Source organism: Hyperoodon ampullatus, assembly GCF_949752795.1.
Source record: "Hyperoodon ampullatus genome assembly, chromosome: 6".
NCBI classification, from domain to species: Eukaryota; Metazoa; Chordata; class Mammalia; order Artiodactyla; family Ziphiidae; genus Hyperoodon; species Hyperoodon ampullatus.
Window position 1 is genome coordinate 69,442,651 of NC_136919.1, and position 15,364 is coordinate 69,458,014.

Consider the following 15,364-nt stretch of genomic DNA (forward strand, 5'->3'; position numbering starts at 1 on the left):
CCCCAAGGGATATCTGGCATTGGCTACTTTTGTCCAGTTTTATTGCGAAATAATTGACATGCATCACTGTATAAGTTTAAGGCATAGAGCATGATGGTTTGATTTACACATATTGTGAAATGATTACCACTGTATGTCCAGCTAACATCCATCTTCTCATATAGATACAACAAAAAGAAATAAAAAAAGGAAAATAAGTTACCCTTCTGATGAGAACTCATAGGATTTGCTCTCTTGGGAACTTTCCTACATATCCCCCAGCAGTCTCAGCTATAGTCATGACGTTGTCATTACAGCCCTAGTGCTTATCTTATAACTAGTATTTATACCTAGTATACCTAGAAATTTATACCTTGGTATCGCCTGTTTGGTCAGGGATGCTGGAATCTATGATACAAGTGACAGTCACCCACAACAAACAATTAACTTGTCTAAAAGGTCAAGAGGGCCAAAGTTGAGAAAGCCCAGCCTAGACTATAAGATGCTAGAAGACAGGAACAATGTCTTACTCAAAAATGTACACTAAGTATTTGGCAGGGTAAGGTAATAACTGTTTGGTGAAATACATTGACACTGACATCTAATTCTTATATTCTCCCCCCATATCTGTGTAAATAAGTAGGTGGGTGAACAACCTAGCATCCAGAAAAGAGTTGGCTACAGCTCCAGAAAAAAGACTGAAACTGACACTAGGAGACACACATACATCCACTAAATAGACATAGTAAAGTAATCCATCTAGACTTAGGTTGGCCTGGATGAAATACCACAAAACTACTGCTCTGACTTCTAGCTGGATGTGCACTTATTAGCTTAATTAAACTTCAAAAGAATGCTGGTGTTAGGAACACTTGATTATATGTTCAGGGCAGAGCATCCTATTCCCTGGAAAGGTGCATTCCACCCACCCCACACACAAGTGATCATTTATAAATTCTGTTATTCAAAGCCAGCCTGAGTCCAATCACCAAGAGACAGTGAGCAAGGCTGAGGCACAGACGTCATACTACAGGAGATGTAACAGAGTCATGGTGCTTTCTTGAGGATTTCTGGTGAAAAAGTCACCCAAGCTTCTTTCTGGCCATTGTCCCCTTTCAAACTATCACAGTATTTTTGAGTGATTTTTTTTTCCCTCCCAAAATGAAGTTTCCCCTTGTATTTTCCCACTTAAGATAACCACTTTGAGCATTCTGATAAACATCATTCCAAAAAACTCGCCATGCGTATAAAATTATATTAAAAACAGAAAAAAATCTGATCTACAGCCTGCTGTTTTCACTCAAATATGTGTCATGAATATCTGTATGTCAATAAAGAGCTCTCCATTATCATCTGAAATAGAGTTTAGGTGATCTGAAGTTCAGTCAAGACACATTCTTTTAAAGGTGCCAATTGTTTAAGGACGGAAAACCTTCTATAAAGAATATGTAACATACACAATCAAGGTGGCAACCTTTTACCACTTTCGGATGCAACCATCAGATTTCAGATTTCTGAAATACAGCAAATACAATTTGCTGACTGGCACGGAAATGATCCATGCTGCCCCTCCCTGCTGTTCCCTTAAAACCCCTTTGAGACTGGTGTGAGGGACGGCAGATCACTAAGGAAGCATTCGTGGACAAGAGAAGCCAGTACATAGGTCCTTACAGGGAAGCATCGAGAGCAATGACCACTATTCCAAGGGGCATTCAACTGATAACAGAAATCATCTTTCAGAAGAGAGAACCAAAGGTGGTTGTTAAATGTAATGTTTGAATTTTTGCAAATATATATTACTTGTAAATCAGAAAAATATTAAAATGTAAGACATTTGTTAGTATTTGTCACACTAAGCATTAAAGGTTGTAGCATGTCATGAACTCAACATTTTTCTTTATAACCTGCCCTACAGTCCTAATTCTGGCAAATGTTTTTGTTTCTTTTTGGTGTTTTTTTTTCCCCCAATGAAAAATATTTTTATTAGTTTTAATGGAAAAAACTAATGCATTTTGTTCCAATCATAAAGGCCCAAACAATATTCACAGATAGAATATGTATCAACTGAATAATGAAAACAAGTTTATATAAGTAAACAGCAATAGTTGAAAAGCAGTTTGTGCATAAAATGTAATGTGATATAAGGTTTATTGTATTCATTCTTTTTTCTTCTTTCTGCACCAATTTTTACACAACTTTTCACCCTTTTGGGTGTTACGGTTTTTGCACTCAGAATGCACTTATAAACAAAGTAACAGCACAGTAAAACGAAAGAAAGGGCAAAATAAAGGCTAAACATGAGATTTCTTGAAAGCAAGTAGAAAGAGCAGTCTGAAGAGTCATGGAAGATGACTTCTGCCTCTCTCTCGTGTCAGTGTTTGTTTTCTTTTTTAAACTGGTGAACAAGATATAAGATTTCAAACTTTTTCCTACAGAAGTCCATGAGCTGAACAACCTTACTCTCTTCTGATAGTCACTATGAGCTTTAAGGGGCCATTGAAATGGCCCAATCATTTCCATCTCATTCATAAAACTTCTGTTACCACACCCTGAGCATCCTTGATCCCACCACTCATATCTGCCAACAGCAGTCATCAGGCCCATAAAGGGCCACGTATTTTCTAGCTATGTGAAATTTCTGATGGAGCTATAGTGGAAAATAACAGTGTTCACTGAAAGACAGCAGAATAGATTCTAAGTTCCTGAGACAGAAGTCCAGAGACAAAACACCCAGCTCCCCAGTGGGAGAGAGACGACTAATAACAAAGCAAGTAACACTCAAGTAGAGAGTTACAGCTCAGCCTCTGAAATAGTGGAAAGACCCCAAGTTAGACGTAACAAGGACTGAAGAAACTGTAGGGTATTAAGTCCACTTGTAAGACAGGCTTCAGTATTTTAAGGTCAGACAATTTAACTTTAGGGAAAATTCTCATTAACTATGAAATATAAGGGCCTAAGCTAATGACCTGTTGGCTCACAATTTAACAGAACTCCAAGGTTACATCAATGTTGAGGATGTTAAAGGCCTAACTTTTCAATGAAAAAAATACTCTCTTAACAAAGAGAAACAATGGAAAATAACCAGCCAGAGAGTTTGGCAAATTAAATGACTTGTCTCTATTTGTGGGGAAATCCCTTGGGAATAATTAAAGTTTTTGCATTTCTCTGCAAGTCTCTTCTTGGTGAAGAGATGACAAAATAGGTTAGATGCGTTTTGCCAAGTCAAGGCCAACCAAAAAGAGGCAAGAGAGAGAAAAACTAAGCAATTCAAATAAGACATAGTTGGATAGCTCGGGTCAGTTCTAACAAACTTCACCGGATAGCCTATAGTTTGAAAATTCACATTAATCCAGGAAATGCAGTATTCCTTTGCCTCACTGAAAACAGAAGCTGAAGAAAGTTATAGGCAGACTTAAAATATAACAGGAAAAAAGTGCATACAGATGAGTAAATTTAGGCTAAAGGAAAAAAAAGGTAGAATGAAACAATGAGGCTAAGAAAAAAATTACCTTGGAGTGCATGCATAAATAGAAATATTCGGAACTTGAAATTAACACTAATTTATGAGGGAAAAAAAAAAAGAAGCTTTGCCACTCACCAGTTTTAACCTCTGTAAAGGTATTCTGCCTACATCTATCTGTGTCCTTTCTGGAACATTAGTGAATCGGACTTCTGGGATCGCAACAGCACACATGACATGGGCCCACCTACAGGAAAGGAGACATAAATGTAATCAACCGTTCCCTAAACTTATGTATCCCAAACTTCAACCAGAGGATGGCAATTCTCTCGGATGGGAAACACACAGATGAGAAAGAAAGCCCAAAGCCTATATCTATCACAGACTCTTTGAATTTAAAACCTACTGGATGATACCTGGATAGATTCAGTACCACACCTGCCCACCACTGTGACATGAAGAACTAGGTGAAAACCAAAGAATCCTATCATTATATTTTTCTACACGTGACCTGCAAAATACTGAAATGTAGGTCTGCTATTTCATTTGATACTGAAATATAGAGGTGTTTAATGTACTTAAGCTAATTATAATTAGTATGTGGCAAAAGATTAGTTCAATTGATAAAAGGTATAAACTGGGCACACCACATAATCTTTTTTACATAATACGAATATCATGAAGCAAACTAGAACAAATAGCAAAAGTTTTCTAACAGAATTAATACTGATTAAGTCTTTAATTAAATTGTTTCTTATTGCAATCCTACTACAATCAAAGGAACCAAGAGATAAGGAGAAATGAAATTTAGCTTGTTCCCTCGTTTCCAACTAAAAACCTAGAATATCTCCTTTCAAATTCTGAATTACTCCAGAAAAATGACAACGTCCTCATTAACACTGTTAAGTCTCTCATAAATCTTATGCCTCAAATAAATATAGAGACTCTTGAGGTTTAAAGAGATTTTGAAAGAATTATCAAATTTGTCAACCTATTTTTAAGTCAAAGCATATTATTTCACCCTAAATATAAGACTCCATCCTGCCTTTAAAGACCACAGGGACAAAGGGTGAGTGTCAACCCCATCAGGGCATTCTTTTGTATCTAAATAAATACTATACTTCTATAGCAAACACTACTTCTTTGTGTCCTGCCCAAAGGAAGGAAGAGAAGTTCTTGTCACCTCTGTCTTTACAGGAACTGCCTAAGTCATCTCACAGTCTGCATAACCCGTGTGACATCCTAGAACTAGTCAATGGTTTTTAGCATAGTGCCAATGACATTAACTAAGACTGTGAGAGATGAACATCCAAAATTAAGCAAATATACAGCTTCTTAGACTAAACTTTATCAATGTAGGAATAAGTGCCTTCACTCTTCCTTATAAACAATCAGAAACATGCACATGCACGTAATTATGCCAACTCCATCATTACATGACAGGACATGACATTACTCCAAGGGTACCAACTCCAGTGCCCATGGGGCCAGGCAAGATGTAACCAAATACACACATACTGGTAAATCATGGTAACCCGAGGAGCACCTGCCCCATTTAGGCCAGGTTCTCATCCTAGCTTGTTATTGTCATACAGAGATACACAATCATTTATTAAGTAAAGATGAACATCTGGATTTTTATATAAAACCTCTCAACTTTTAAATTTTGAATTAAATTCATAAAGTGGTGTGTCAGTCAAATAAAACATATCTTGGGGCTGGATCTGGCTCTCAAGTACCATAATACAACCTATACCTAAACCTTTTCTACATGTTTCTATTTCCATAGGAACCTATAATTTGCTTTGGCCCAATTTTAAATATTTAAATTGGGTCATAAAAATAAAATTCACACAAAAATATATTTCAACAACCGCCATAGAAACAAGACTTTCTCTTATGTTCACTTATGACTCTCTTCATATTCTCCAACTGTCCCCTTTAAATTGCAAAATCAATCTTTTCTCCCTGTGTTTCTATTTTAGAATACGCACTTTCTTGTTAATTTGCTGGTGTTAAAAGTAAATGGTTTTATTCTAATAGTATGATTATAATTGATTGCATTTACCTGAAGATAACAGATTTCACTGTTTTCAGGCATATTCTGTTTTTTTTTTTTTTTTTTTTTTTTTTGCGGTACGCGGGCCTCTCACTGTTGCGGCCCCTCCCGTTGTGGAGCACAGGCTCCGGACGCGCAGGCTCAACGGCCATGGCTCACGGGCCCAGCCGCTCCGCGGCATGTGGGATCTTCCCAGACCGGAGCACGAACCCGTGTCCCCTGCATCGGCAGACGGACTCTCAACCACTGCGCCACCAGGGAAGCCCCATATTCTGTTTTTATTACAATGAAAGCATTCATCATATTAAACACAAAGATTCCAAAGGCACCTAGAGGATATGGGCTCTCTTCAAACTCTGTTAGTGAAAGAGGGGTTATTCCTCATGATGTCAAAGACACAGAACAGAAGCTGACTTAGAACACCTTTGCCCAGCAGAGGTGAACATGCTGTCTGTAATGGTTTCTGGAGACATGCACAGAATCCCCACCTCAGACCTAAACAGCAAAAGCTGTGGAACAACGTGTACAACAATGAGAGGTAAAGCACACTGTCACCCAGAGGTTCAACACTCAAGAGAGAGAAGGAAACGATGAAATTCAACACAATTAATGTACTACTTACTTATTGTTCTTAGTTTCCTTAAGAGCACCCCCTCTCAAATTGCAGAGACAGCACTCCTAGGGCAGAAAAAACACCACACAATTATTAGAGCCATGTAATAAAAGTCAGTACTGTTTATCTAAATATCCCCATAAATGCTAATTTTTTATTTTAAAATTAAAATTATCAGGAAATTCATGAAGGACTATCTCTAAACAGTTCAAGAAGGGAGAGGAAAAGAGAGGTAGGAAAGTGAGGGGACACCCAAAAGTGTTCTCAGTGTATGTATCTCCTAGGGGAAACCATCATTATCCTAGTATCATGTTCAATTGCCATCGCTGGGGGAAAGCTGTGACACAGAGAAACTGGTAGGTGGAGAGATACGTACCAAAATTCTAGAACAGAGAAATACACATACAACTCGGTTCCCTTGAGTTCTGGGAATCCACTCCTGTATACAGGATGGCTAAAAAACGGTATTGGCAGGCTTCATTCTGTTATGTGGATAAGAAGGAAGCTCTTTTTAAAAGACACTCTTCAAAAAACTATCTCTCGGGTCTTTCTATGGGCAAATAGCGTGGGAAAAATTGCTCTGATAAACCCAGGCTTTCCAGCCCCAGAAAACAGTGCCATAAAATGTTTTCCTTTATCTTCCCCACATAAGTTCATATTTTTGGCACTTCTATGTGTCTTAGATTGGCACAGACTTTTCATTCCAAGATGACTCCCTTTACTACAAACATACTTTATCATTTCTCATTACAATTTTACGAAAAAGTCCACGAGAAAACAGGGCCAGAAAGTAATGCAATGCCTTTTGTTGACCTAGAATTTTTAATTAAATACCTAAGTAAATTTTTTTATTTTCAACCTCAAGCTTGTCCTCCCAATTTACTGCACTAATAGTCTGGGGTTTCTTTTCAATAGTTACAGGTTATTTTGTGTTTTTTTATTTCCTCCAAGCTGTCTATATAAAATTTCTTTATATGTTCTTTAAGGTGATCTCCCTTAACTGATTTTGACAGCTTTGCTCAGCTTTACAGGGAATCCCTCTAACTTATCTACTATTAATAATGGGGTGTCATACTCCACAGCTTTTCTTTTTCTGAGAACACCACCAAAACCACTGAGGAGGATCAACATATCTGTAGAACTCTTAATAGGCAGCAAAAAAGGCAAAAAGACTAGAAATGTTCAATGGTTTTACTTGTCTGGAAAGTCTCTGCACATCTATCTGAAACTTCCCTGGTGATTATTAAAGGTTCAGAGTAGCAAAAGCTGCCCTGTGTATATCCATTTGAATCCATTATAAGCCCAGCTCAAGAAGATAATTTGATGGAGAACATTCTCTATTGCAAAGCCATATTCCAGCGGCCTTTGAAAGAACTGGTTTTGATGAAACACACAATGAAAGGAAAATTTCACAATCCAAATATTGAAAATGGGAAATCCAATAATTCACATTATTCAATAATATCCAAATTATTCAATAACAATTTCATAAAATGTTACTGATTTTATTTTTTTTCCGTAATTTAACACACTTTCTACAGAGAGAGGATGAAAATGAACACAAAACAGGAGGTCAAATGTTGTCATTGAAACTAACATAAAAAGATGTTAATACATATGTGGGAATGCAGGAAAGGAGAGCTGTGGACCGTGAGAAGAGCAGACACTGAGAGAATTAGATGTCTGATTAATTAAACTAATAGTGAGAAGAAGCCTAAAGGGACGAGTTAGCAGAATTAAATATAGCAAAGCAGCATGGAAGCCGCTTCCATGCACCTGATTAGGATCATGAACAGGTACATGTGCTGCAGAGCCAAATATAACAGAAGGAAACAGCCTCTAAAGTGGAATCTGTAGACTCAAGGTGTTAAGTGGAGTTGAGAAGACTCCTGCCTGTCACAACATGAAACTTGTTCTTTCTAGGGTCACAAGCGACCTCCATGTCACCAAATCTAATGGATATTTCAAGTCCTTGGTTCGCCTGACCTCTTAGCAGCATTCAACATTGTCAGCTGTGCCTAAAACAGTTTCTCCCTGTGGTTTCTATGACCCGCCACTCTCCTCATTGTCCTTCTCCATCTCTAGTTGATACTCAGCTTCCTTTACAGGCATCTCTTTCATGCTCCTTAAACACTGTAATTTCTGTAGCAGGGCCTATTCACTCCTCTCTCCACACCTGTTTGCTAGGCATTTGATCTACTACCCTGATTCCCAAAACGCCACTGACTCAAACATCTGTCTCCTGAGATGTCTCACTGACAGCTCCACAGGCATCTCAAATACACGTGCAACACTGAGCTCATGTCTTCTTCCCAAGCCAGTTTCCCAGCAGTGGCATCAACCATCCAGTCTAGCTCAGGCTAGAAGACATAATTTTCCTCTCATCCTAGATCCAATCAATTGAATTCTGTCAATCCCACCTTCCATGAGTTTCCCTCTGACCCCAAACACACCAGACACACGCTGCTCCGTTCTTCGTTAAACTGAACACATCCATGACATTTCAACCCAAATGTTGATTTCTCAAAGAGGGCTCTCTTCATCCCCTGCTCAGTTACTTCCCTCTCATTACTCTTGCTAATATTTGTTGAATCCCTTCTGCTGTCTTCACTAAACTGCTAGCTCAATGAGTGCTGGGAGAATATCTGTTAGGTGACTCTTTCTCTATCACGACAGCCAATAGAGAGTGCACCCTCCATATGAATTTGTTAAATAAATGAGAAAATATGGCAAAATAGGGCAGAGTGAAAATCTTGAAAATCACCAAAGCATCACAAAATTGCCAAGACCATTTTCACATATTGGTGGTGTACTAAGGAAAGAAAGCTTCAGGCTCCAGTGACTTAACATGGAGTTAAGAAATGGGCAAAGACCACCTGGAGGGGTGGGATAGGGAGGGTGGGAGGGAGGGAGACGCAAGAGGGAAGGGATGGGGGAACAGATGTATATGTATGACTGATTCACTTTGTTATAAAGCAGAAACTAAAAAAAAAAAAAAAAAAGAAACGGGTAAAGTGAGAGTGGCATGCACATATATACACTACCAAATGTAAAATAGTTGGCTGGTGGGAAGCAGCAGCATAGCACAGGGAGATCGGCTTGGTGCTTTGTGATGACCTAGAGGGGTCGGGTAGGGAGGATGGGAGGGAGGCTCAAGAGAGAGGGGATATGGGACGTGTATGCATATGGCTGATTCGCTCTGTTGTGCAACAGAAACTAACACAGTATTGTGAAGCAGTTATACTCCAATAAAGATCTATTTAAAAAAATAATAATAAGTTATACAATGAGAATGCAAGCACTGTTTAAACTCTTTTTTTTAATTTTCCCTCTATCAGGTTTTTTTTTTTTTTTTTTTTAGTTTCTGCTTTATAACAAAGTGAATCAGTCATACATATACATCTGTTCCCATATCCTTTCCCTCTTGCGTCTCCCTCCCTCCCACGCTCCCTATCCCACCCCTCCAGGCGGTCTCAAAGCACCGAGCTGATCTCCCTGTGCTATGCGGCTGCTTCCCACTATCTATCTACCTTACGTTTGGTAGTGTATATATGTCCATGCCTGTCTCTCGCTTTGTCACAGCTTACCCTTCCCCCTCCCCATATCCTCAAGTCCATTCTCAAGTAGGTCTGTGTCTTCCTGTTTTACTGTTTAAACTCTTGATAAGTATTTTGCAAAGAAATAAAACTTTAAAATTCTACAAAAAAAAAAAAGAAACAGTGATTTGAGTTATTTTTGCCATGATTTACTTGAGTGAGAAATCAAATTTCTTAGTAAAGTACAAAAATATTCATGACCAAGTAATTTTGATTTACATGATACTATATATCATAGTTTCTATTTGATTCCCTTAATTTGGAAAAAATAACTAGGAAAGAAAAAAGTCATGTCCAGTTACGTCAGTTTTTTTAACTCACCATCACTTACATGGGTGAAACTAGCTGGTCTGATAGAAACACAAAGATGTCAACCTGTCAAGTCATTCATTTGTAAATTAATTTGAACTAAGTGCCTATGTTCATAGCTCAGTAAAAGACAGTATCAGATAGGACAATTTTTAACCTTTCTTTCCTTTGTCTAAGTAGTACTTTATTGTCAGAAAACAAAAAAAAATTAATAGATTAACCCTTACCTGAAAAGTAGCCCAAGTTTTCTTAAGAATCTATACAGATACACAGATTGATATACAGAAAGGTTGTATACAATGTGATATACAGAAAGGTTGGCACCTACCAAATATACTAATTGTACTAAGTATTGATCATCTTCAAATTCAGTGAAAGAATTGAATGAGAAAGTAGGAAGTGATAGTGTCCTTCAGGACCTTAAATCATTGAATTGGTTATCAGTAATAAAAATTCTTCCATCAGAAGAACAGAGACTATATTAAAGGCCTAATTCATTCCAGATACCATGCCAGAAACATCATGTACTTCACCTCCCTTCCTTAACATGAACTTATTAGGTAACTAGTACCATACTTCATAGATGAGGAAACTAAGATGCAAGAGATTGAGTTACTTGACTAAAATCATCCAATCCAGGGGTAATCAAACTTCTTCTGTAAATGGTCAAATATTCACTAACTTAGGCTTTGCACAACTACAGAGTTACTGCAACTAATCAACTCTGCCATTGTAGGACAATATATAAACAAATGGGTGTGGCTGTATCCCTATAACAATGTTATTTACAAAAATAGGCAGTGAGCAGGCTTAGACCCACAGGTTGTAGTTTTCCAACCCCTAACAAACTAGCAAAAGGAGCAACTGGGTTCAGGCTCAGCCCTTCCTGACCACATGTCCATGCTTTTTTCTCCAGCATCTTCTGGAGGCAAGGCACAAGGTAGACAGCCAAAATAAACAGGAAACTGTACCTGCCCTGGAAAGCTCACAACTGAGAAGGGGTGAAGACCAGTGTGTATTTAACCATACTATGAAGAAAATAATGACAAAGGGCATAACCAAGTCCCCATTTCCTCATTTCTATAAGTAACTAAGAATTCATTTTTTAAACTAATCCCCTCAAAAGAACTCATATCATAAAAAATTGTTACCAAGCAGCATATATTACATAACAATCTGTGTTCCCATTTGTTTCATTAATCTAGCTAATAATAAAACTTCTCATTGGTATGATATTAAATTTATCTCCACTTCATCCTTCAAAAATGATACCATTTCAGGCAAAAGCAGTGTTTTAGTTGGTCTGTGCAATCAAACCTCAGGCTAAATGAATCCAATTTAAATGAGAGGAAGAACAGTAAAACTAGTGAGCCAGCCATATCCGGGTGCTTAACAAAGTACAGATGGCCAAGGTTCAAATCACAGTTCTGCCATTCACTAGTGATATGACCTTTGGTCAGTTACTTACCTAGCCCCTACCCCTCAGATATCTTACCTATAAAAGAGGAAAAAACTACTACTTCCCTAAATGAGTTAATAAATGTAAAGCAATTCATAAACACATAATCAATACAAGAAGAACAGTAGTTAAATATGTGAAAGGTTAATTGTGGTTCCAGACCACTATAACATTGTCAACGGATGATGAGCTGGGTATAGTAATTTAGCAGGGAATAAAATATGGATCTGTCATTATAATTCTCTTGAGGTAGGAAAAGCAAGACAAAGAAGTAGAGAGAAAAGAAAACTCTCCAGGAACCCAAAATCCAGGTAGCTGGGCTCTAAAGCAAAGAGAAATCTTTCCTAGTTTTAAAAGCTGCCAATCCAGCTATGGAAACCAGACAAACGCTAGAGTCTCCATAGTCTCAGAAACAGACATTGCTAAAGGCAGAAGTCCTAATCCCACCCTCAAAACACCTGACATCAGAGTAGACTGAATCAAACAAAAGCTGCAAAAAAGTGCAGACCCCACTCAGGTGCAATCAGGTTGACTTCACTTCTACTCTAGAAATCTGACATACGAAGGGGCACACTCTTTTTGGAAATAATAATTTTAACTTCATTTGCTACAGACAAAATGTCCACCACACAATCAAAAAAAAAAAGCACAAGGTACACTAAAAAGCAAGAAGATATGACTTATGATCAAGAAAGGAAATAATCGATAAAATCAGACACAAGATAGGCAAGATATTGGAATTATCAGATGGAGAGTTTAAAATTAGTATGTTTGAATTGCTAAAGGATCTAGTGAAAAGAACAGACAATATATGTGAAGAAACAGAAAAATTTTAGCAAAGTCATTTAATTTAAAAACAAATTAAAATGGTAGAAATGAAAAAATATGACATTAGAAATGTTGAATTCAATAGACAGATTTCAAAGCAGACTGGAATTGGCAAAGTAAAAGCTAAATTAATTTAAAGACATGAATAGGAAATATAAGGAAAAAAGCAGTTATAAGAATTAACAGAGCTCTAAGGGAAAATAACAACCTATTCAATTTATGTATAATTGGAGTCCAAGAAGAAGAGGGAAGAAAGAATGGATGATAAGAAATATTTGAAGAGTTAAAGGCAGAGAACTTTCCAAAGTTGATAAAAGACATCAACCCATAGATCCAAGATGCCCAGCAAACCACAAGCAGATGAATACAAAGGAAGCATATCTAAATACTTAACAATCAAAACTCTGAAAACCAAATATGAAGAACATATCTTAAAAGCAGAGAAAAAAGACACATTTAGTAAACAACCGTATAAATTCCATCTAAAATCCAACCAGAAACATTGGAGGAAAATGGCAATGGAACAATATCCATAAAATACTGAAAGAAAAAAGCTGGCAACCTGAAATTCTATTTCCAAGGAAAATATCCTTTGAAAATGAAGATAAGATAAAAATAATCTCATAGAGACAAAAATCTATGAGAATGAATCTATACTATAACAACCACTAAAAAAAAAATCTTCAGAATGAAGGAAAATGACACCAGCCTGAACCATGAAGTGGCAGGAAAGAATGAAGAACACCTAAAATGGGTAAATATAAAATAAAGCTTTAATATCTTCAAAACACACACACACAAACAAAGAGAGCAAAAGAGAGAGACAGAGAGACTATACAAGTTTCATTTAAAAACTTGATGGTTTCACACAAAAATAACGATACTACGGAGACGGAGTGGAGTCTATGCAGAAGTAAAATGTAAGATAAGACCACAAACAGAAGGGAAGTTAATCAAATTATACTGTTGTAAGGTTCTTACACTGTTCATGAAGTAGGATGATATTATTGGAAGGTGGGTTTTGATAATATAAAAATGAAAATTGTAATTTTCAGCAACCACCTATAACAAAGCCCTCAAGAAATTCCCAAATATTAAGTTCGAAGGAATATAAGCTCACAATAAAAACTCAAAAAACATCCAAGAAAATATGGTTACATAAGCAGAAAAAAAAAAGACAATAGAATTAGATGCACATTGAGCTCAGATATAAGATGTAAAATAAGCATTTTAACATGTTTAAAAATTAAATATGGGTATTATGAATGTAAGTGAGAGACTACAAATAAATAACAAATCAGATTTTTAAAAACAATATAAAAATTCTATAACCAAAAAAAAAAAATAACCTGAAATTAAAAACTTAGTGATATGTTAAACGGCAGACTACTCTTGGTTGAAGAGAATATTAGAAAACAAAAAGTTAGAGCTGGATAAATAACCAAAAATTAATACCACAAACTATTCAAAAATGAATTCAATTGAATGTGTGTGTATGTATTTCTGATTCATAAAAATAAATTCCAATTGATTTACAGACCTAAACTCAAAAACAAAGCAGAACTACAGAAGTATTAAAAGAAATTTTAGGCAAATATATTGATGAATTTAGGATAAATATGACTTCTTAATATAACATTTAAAAAACAAAAGACATGTAGAAAACATTAATAAAGTTTGACTACATCAAAATTTTTTAATTGTAAAGGATAAAATACTATATAAATTAATATAAAATAAGATTTAAAATTTACAATAAAAAACAAAGATTGTGGGCTTCCCTGGTGGCGCAGTGGTTGAGAGTCCGCCTGCCGATGCAGGGGACTCAGGTTCGTGCCCCGGTCCGGGAGGATCCCTCATGCCGCGGAGCCGCTGGGCCCGTGAGCCATGGCCGCTGAGCCTGCGCGTCTGGAGCCTGTGCTCCACAACGGGAGAGGCCACAGCAGTGAGAGGCCCGCGTACCACAAAAACAAAAACAAAAAAAAAAAAAAAAAAAACAAAGATTGTTATCCAAAAAATAATTTTTAAAAAGCCATACTTTTAAAAAATAGGCAGAAGATTCAAAGACTCTTCATTGCCAATAAATACATGAAAGATACACAATTTCAAGAATAAAGAAAATGAGAAATGAAATAATGAGGGTTAACCTCAGATTTTTAAATCAGGATATCTATAGTCTGGGGGTATGTGAGTTGTTATGGTGGCTGTGGAGAGGAATTCAGCATTATCAATCAAAATTTTAAATGTACATAAATTATGACAAGCAATTCACCTTCTTAGAATCTATCTTAGCTAAACATTTACATCTATGCAGAAGTAGGAAAATACAATGACTATCATTTCATTTCTGTTCATAATAGAGAAAACAGTTAGCTCTGGGAGGAACTGGAATTGTCAGTTACTTAGATTTTATTTGTAATGTCTGAATTTTTTAATTTGATTCAGGTTTGAAATTTAAAATAGTGATGAAAAAGATACAGTAAATCCAAAAATTACTGAATTACTAAGAATTACACAATGAAATATTAAGTGAAAACACTAAGGCATGTTTAAATAATCTGTGACACCATTTGGGTCTCCCAAGAACAACAAAATATAGCATTAGTTTATGCACAGAAAAGATCTGAAAGGCTGATTAAGTAAACAGTATGAGTAGTTTTCTGTAAAAAAAAAAAAAATGAGATTTGAGAATCTGAGAATGTTGGGAATGGGAGACCTTCCTAACAATACTTATTACTCTTACATTAAAAACAGAAAACTCACAGGGCTTCCCTGGAGGCGCAGTGGTTGAGAGTCCGCCTGCCGATGCAGGGGACACAGGTTCGTGCCCCGGTCCGGGAAGATCCCACATGCCGCGGAGCAGCTGGGCCCGTGAGCCATGGCTGCTGAGCCTGCACGTCTGGAGCCTGTGCTCCACAACGAGAGAGGCCACAACAGCGAGAGGCCCGCGTACCACAAAAAAAAAAAAAAAAAGAAAAAAAGAACACTCACAGACACACAAAGAAATTAAACCTTCTTCCACCTGTACCATTTTTCTAGGTTCCACATATATGCGTTAATA

At 36.8% G+C, this 15,364-nt stretch overlaps 1 protein-coding gene across 1 annotated transcript in view; it reads right to left on the reverse strand.

Annotated features, from left to right (window-relative positions):
- Positions 1-15,364, reverse strand: part of KDM4C (lysine demethylase 4C) — a 424,529-nt gene that overhangs the window by 131,948 nt on the left and 277,217 nt on the right. The window contains exons 17-18 of the mRNA XM_079705780.1: positions 6,121-6,176; positions 3,578-3,686 (exon numbers count right to left, since the gene is read on the reverse strand). Coding sequence (XP_079561906.1) covers positions 3,578-3,686; positions 6,121-6,176 — 165 coding nt within the window. The remainder of the gene's footprint in view (positions 1-3,577; positions 3,687-6,120; positions 6,177-15,364) is intronic.